Source organism: Fulmarus glacialis, unplaced genomic scaffold (genome assembly GCF_000690835.1).
Source record: "Fulmarus glacialis isolate BGI_N327 unplaced genomic scaffold, ASM69083v1 scaffold39115, whole genome shotgun sequence".
NCBI lineage: Eukaryota > Metazoa > Chordata > Aves > Procellariiformes > Procellariidae > Fulmarus > Fulmarus glacialis.
In genome coordinates, this window is record NW_009215651.1 from 23,114 (window position 1) to 29,116 (window position 6,003).

Genomic DNA, 6,003 nt, shown 5'->3' on the forward strand with positions numbered 1-6,003 from the left:
GCTGCTTAGGGGCAGAGGGAGCAGAGAATGTCTCATCCTGGAGGCAGTGGAGGTCTTCCTGTTAGGGAGATAATGGTAGACAGCATGTCCCTGGCCTCGAGGCACAGCTTCTGGCCATATGGCTGTGTCCAGTGGCCTGTATAGACAGAGTTTAAAGGCTTTATTCTGGGTGCCTAGAGCTTTCCAACTTCCAGGCAATGCACCGAGATGAGTGAATCAGGTGTTGTTTCCAACAGCAGTAGTGGGGACTGTCTGAGATGGGATCTCTGGTTCTCAGTTTCAGAGCACCTGCTTCCCAACCAGATGACAAGCATCTGGGCCTCAGACAAAGTCACCCATTTCTTGCTCCAGCTGTCCAACTTGGTTTGGGTGCCAGAGCTTCTGGTTTCTTGGCATAGGCCCGTAGCTGCTCCCTGCTTGGCTTCTGTTCTGCTCAGCCCCTGGTGCCCACACTCTGTGTGGGTGTGGGAAGAATCAGTGTTTTTCCACTCAGTGTTTTGATGAAACTGGAACGCAGTTTCCTACCCAGAATAGGTCATTCATGCCGTGGTCACCGGATGCAGCCTTCCCCGATGACCATGAATGATCAAGTGTCTGTCTGGAATTCACCTTTCTTCTAGAAGCGAGAAGCTTTCCCAAGAAAATTGGAGATGGGAAGAGGCATGGTCTGATGCTCAAGATTTCCTCATTTCCTGTTAGATTAATTTTATTCCCCTTAAATTTATTAGCAAACTGACTTTGAACTAAGCTTTTGGGATTGGTAGGATCCCTGGGAGCAGCTAGTGTCCCCTGCCTTACATGAAGCCTCTAAGGAGTCCTGAGTCCATCTCACCTTTGCTGTGAGAGCGGGGTTGTGATTTCATTAGGCTTAAACTGTGCCCATCAATGGCATGTCACTAGAATTGCCTTAGGTCTATTGGAGTTGGATATCCTGTCACCTCTCCTAGACTTCTTTTGAGAGACTGTTCCGGGGGAGCCAGCGTTCCCCGTTTGTCTCTAGAGGTGGATGCCAAACCATTCTGCTTGTAACTTATGCTCCTTAAATATTTCTTTGGTGCCTATTGCTAGTATCTTGGAGCTCAATCAAGTGCAGTCTCTCCAGTGCAGTGTCCAGGGCAAGGATTGTACCGGTCTGCCTGTCCATCGTTACCGATGGAAGGTTAGGAGGACAGCCCTCCTGGGAGGTGATGAGCGTCAGGCACCCTGGCGTGGCCGCGTCGCTTGGTTGCCCTTGTGACTCTGCTTTCCTTTCCCCCATGTGCGTTGGAGCCAGTTCTCAGGTTAGGGTCCCGGCTTGAGAGTTGTTGTTGCGGTTGGAAATGATTGAGTTGGTCAGGTTGCGGCAGTGCCTTTGAGGAGTGAAGAGCTGAGCCTGAGCCATGTCCAATAAGCAAGCACCAAGCTGATGGGAGTCGCTCTCCTGCAGTGCACTGCTATCCTCATTTCTCAATGCTCTGCAGTTGGGAAGCTAGGTGCACAGACTGGATTCCCCTTGGATCTAGTGGAGGATTAGGGTCCCTGACAGAGGATGCCCTGTGCTCCACAATCTCATATGTGCCTTAGAGGATTCACGCTATCCAGGTTGTGCCTGTTACAGACCACAGATTTCACACCAGCCAGCTATGCAACCAAAAAAGCAGTTTAAAGCCAGCACCTTCGTCTTGGGCTGAAAACGGAAGGGCAAGTGGGCAGAAGTGCCTTTGAGCAGTTTCAAACCCTTTTTACTTCTCCCCTTCTTGCAGTGCTAGCTCCGTATGTGTCGGTCTCCTGCTAGTATTGCTACTAAGTTGTTATAGTGGAACACAACTTATGCCTGCTCTGACACTCTGGCTGAAAACTAGTTTGTCATTGTCTTTTTTTGAAAGGTTAAAGGGTGTAGTGGTTTGGAGTTTCTGTTTAAATAAATGTTTAAACTCATTCTCCTGTGTTCAGAGTCTTTTTTTTTTTTTTCTTCTTCCCCAAGAGAGGAAGGGGAAATATGGATATAGTCAGCTGGCTTCATGGTATTCTGTTGTTTGATTATTTTTTTTGCTTATAGAAGGAGGGCCAAGGGGCTTGCAGGTTCTTTGCTATGGGAAAACAAATGTCAGGTTCTGTGTCCTTTCATTAAAAAAACCAAACAAACAACAAAACAACTCTTTTCTCTTGCTGCTGCATCTCCTCCTAATGACGTCAGGGAGCTTTTGTGTGTGTGTTTATTTCAACAGTGCCAAGTGGGAAATGAGTAACGGGAAGAGAGAGACTCAAAGGAAGAAGTACCTGTTTCTCTCAGAACAGCTTCTACTGAGCATTAAAGCCTACAGAGGCGAGAACCTGCCTGACACCTGCTTGGCCAACTGTTCCTGCACACTGTACTTAATGCCTGTCATTTCTAACTTCTTATCAGGGTTTTTAGTAAATTGTAAAATGTCTTGAGAGGCAGAGCTGGGTTAAAGACTTAAAATTCACCAGAGATTTGGATACTGAAAATGCAGCCTGTCTCTGAGAGGGGATTGTACTGCAGTAGCAGAAGAGGAAGCTGAGCTGGCGTCAATAACATAGCCTGAGTAGTGCCAGGGCAACATTAACCGAAATAGCAAAGAAGCAGGGTAGATCTCTGTGCTGAGCCTGATGTTTTGGCTAAACTGTTACTAAATTTTAAACCAGTTACCAGAGACTTTCCAGATACTGCTGTCTGTCTTGACCTGAAACGATAGCTCAGCAAAGAGGGGTGAACTACCCATGGTTAACTCCGAAACAAAGTTAACAAATGAAGCCTGGTGATAGTATCAACAACTTTTGTTTAATCTACAGTTTCAATCTCAGGGTTAGCCATTTGCCTGTCACTTAAGAGAAGTCCCGAACAGATGGATTTATTTTACAGTATCAAAAGATTTTCTGTGTCACCATTTGCACTCTGCTGACTTTGAGAGTCCACTAAACACAGTCAGTAAAACACAGTACAAGGGAAACGGAGTTAATATTACAAGACAGGCAGTGGTACTGAATTTCTAAACTACTCTTTGTTTAATTTAGTTACACCTTTCATTAATTCAAGGAGGCTGGCATAAAGCTTCCAGTTTACCCCTTTCCTACCTCTTGTCACCTCTTGCTAATCCTGTATTTTGAAGCTCTGAAGTTAGAGCATTGGTCTTGCTTCTCTGATCAATTTGGATATAGCAAATTATTTTCCCTTGTTTTGAGTCTATGTTTTCTCTCCTCTCTAGGTTTGTACTCTCTTATACCCAGCTGGTGCAGTGCAGCACTGACCCTTTCTGGGACCTTCGTGCTTTTCTAAGGCGTGCCAAGGGATTGAGATTTCTGCCCACCTGCCTGTAGGGCAGGAGCTCTCCAACTTCTTTCAGGAGTCTGGTCCACCCATTGAAGGCTGGAGTGTTTCTTCATATTCAGCTTCTGACTAGTCCAGTTTAATCTAGTCGCTTTTTATCTTTTTCTATGTTCCCATGAGCTGCTGCTACATCACTGAAGGACTTCCAAAAGGAGCTGCTGGAATTTTTTTTTTCCTTGTTTGCTTCCTGTTGCAGCTTTCTCATGCAAAGTAGTCATTCTTACTTTGAGAGCACAAACCACTCTGTGACCATTTAAAACAACTTTTACGCAACAGAAAACTAATCTAATATATTAAAAATCAGAATCTGGAAAAATAACTGACTTAGAAATGTGCAGGAACTGTTACCAGTTATAAGCAGATGATTCTCTAAAAGGGTCTGGAGAACACCTATTTCCCCCAAAAGACCCTTTAACAGTGTGTGACAAACAAAGACCTTTAGCATGAGGCCAAAATCACCAAGAACTACCTTACACCTCGAGAAGAAAGCAGAAGAAGGGGTATATTTTTGTTGTAATTCCCTACCATTGCAGCAACTAAGATGAAAATAAGCAGATGACTCAAGGAAGGGTGCAAGCCCTGTGTTTTAGAGGTCCCTAGCAACTTGGCCTGCAGGAAAACTCCAGTTATTTATATTAAATCTAATTGTTGATTTAACTCTGAACATACAAGTGAAACAGCTAACAGGTTTTCTGATGTGAAGTTCCTCAGTGTACTGTCTGGGGGTAGGGGGTGTGTGGCTTTTTTTAGCTGTAGCAGTTCCTAAACAAACTGGATGGAAATCAAAAAATAAAAATAATCAGAAGCCAAGTTAGGAATTGAGGGAAGGTGGCCGTGGGAAGGAAGTTCCTTCTCAGCTCCTGAAAGTGATACACTGAGGCACAGAACTGTCACTGATCTGTTCTTCACACTTTATACAAGAAGCCTGGAGATAGGAACAAATGCTCTGTATCACGATTCTTAATTTCTTACTCCTCCCTTCCATGATCTCTCCAAGTCCATCTTGAAACAATGTAGGTTGCTTGCCTTGTGCTAATGTATTTGGAAGGTTTTTCCATGACCTCACTCTTCCCCTGGTTAGAAACCTAATTTCCAGTCTGAGCTTATTCATTAACTATTTTTGATCTTGTGTGGCATTATTCTTTAATTAAGTATTTCTTCTTCCGCCCTTTCCCAATTCTGAGTCCCAGCTATTGTACATGGTAAGTAACATGTTGGGATAGTTGGTCTGTTGCCTGAAGGGCCTGGCCGGTTCAGAGTATCTCTGCTGTTCTATGCACATGAATTGACATACGGACTCAAACAATAAGTGCCCGCTACTGCTAGCTTTTCTAACCCCCTGAATTTCTGATCCTGAGCTGCTTGTGTTGAGGAAGCATTTAATAATACTCCTCCCAGTTCTCCTTTTCTAATTCAAACAATGTCACGCTGGATATCTAAATGATAATGTTACAGACCTTCAGCTGGTAAGACATAGCCCCAGCATTGTCACCAGCATTCTAGAAAAGCATCTAAATAAACTCTTGGGCTGCTGCACAACAAGTGTGGAATAAACCTACCTACACAGCTTTCATTATTCAACTGAACAGTGCCATAACAAATAGGACAGAGCATGAGCTGTGACCAAGCAGCAACTCTGGATCCTGTCATCTAGCGCAGATACCAAGGATGGAAGAAGATACCAGTCTGTGTGCTGCAAAAAAGTTAATTGCTTACATAGCCTCCTCCCCTCTCTCCGACTTTTCCAAATGCTTTGTCTGAATGCTAAATAGTTTTGAAGAATGTAGAGTCCTTTATATGGCAAAAAAAAAGAGGAAACCCTTACATCCCAATCTTTTGTAGGTAGCTACAATAAGAACGCGACGCCAGCCAGAACCACTGTCGCTGTTAGCACGTTCAGCGTGAGCATCTGCACTTACAGAGCAGTAGAGCAAACAAAAGGCAGATGCTGTTTGGCCCAGTTCTTCTCATGAACAGCAGTACTCTGTGCTTTTGGAGAAGGAAAAAACCTGAGTCTGCAGCCACTGATGAGCTAAAGGAGAACAGCTCTCTTCACATCAGACACAACTAGTTAAAAAAAAAAAAAAAAAAAAAGGCCCAAAGCCTCTCTAACCTACAGGCAAAATATGACTCTAAAGAACAGCCCCTTTCTGATGGCTGGTTTGCTCCTCGCTGCTGTCCCACTCACAGCCTGTAGCAACAGCCTTTCTTCCCTGCTCAGCTGAACAGGGACAGCCTTACACCTACGCTAAGACTCCATGTTGAGCTCACTGGATTGGAGAAGCGGCCCCCAGAGGGGCATCCCGTGTGGGGAAACCCAGGGCACAGGTCAAAGTACACAAGTTCTAGTTTTCTGCTTGTATGTCCTGAGCTGATCACTTGCTGTACAAAAAAGTTCAATGCTCACAGCCAGCGTTGAGACTAGGGAAAGCGCAAGGGTCTGCGGCTGGAAACTTGGCAGAAAACAGGCAGGGAATGACAGCAGCAGGTACAGTTGGACACTGCCTCAGCAGCGCCTCCTCTGCGGGGGGGGTGGGGGCCTATTCTTGATGGTTTTGCATTTGGGAATATGTCTTTCAGCTGCTTGGGGAGCAAATCGGCGTCTGCAGTAGGGGCAGGCAACGTAGTCTGGGTTTTCGATGGGAGGCAACAGGGGCAGGTCAGACACCTTCCCT

The 6,003-nt window shown here is 45.2% G+C and overlaps 1 protein-coding gene across 1 annotated transcript in view; it reads right to left on the reverse strand.

Moving 5' to 3' along the window:
* Nucleotides 1–5,834: 5,834 nt before the first annotated feature.
* Nucleotides 5,835–6,003, reverse strand: part of ZC2HC1C (zinc finger, C2HC-type containing 1C) — a 2,180-nt gene continuing 2,011 nt past the window's right edge. Inside the window, 1 exon segment of the mRNA XM_009579010.1 lies at nt 5,835–6,003. This exon segment is cut by the window's right edge and continues 29 nt beyond it. Within this exon segment, the coding sequence (XP_009577305.1) occupies nt 5,835–6,003 (169 nt within the window).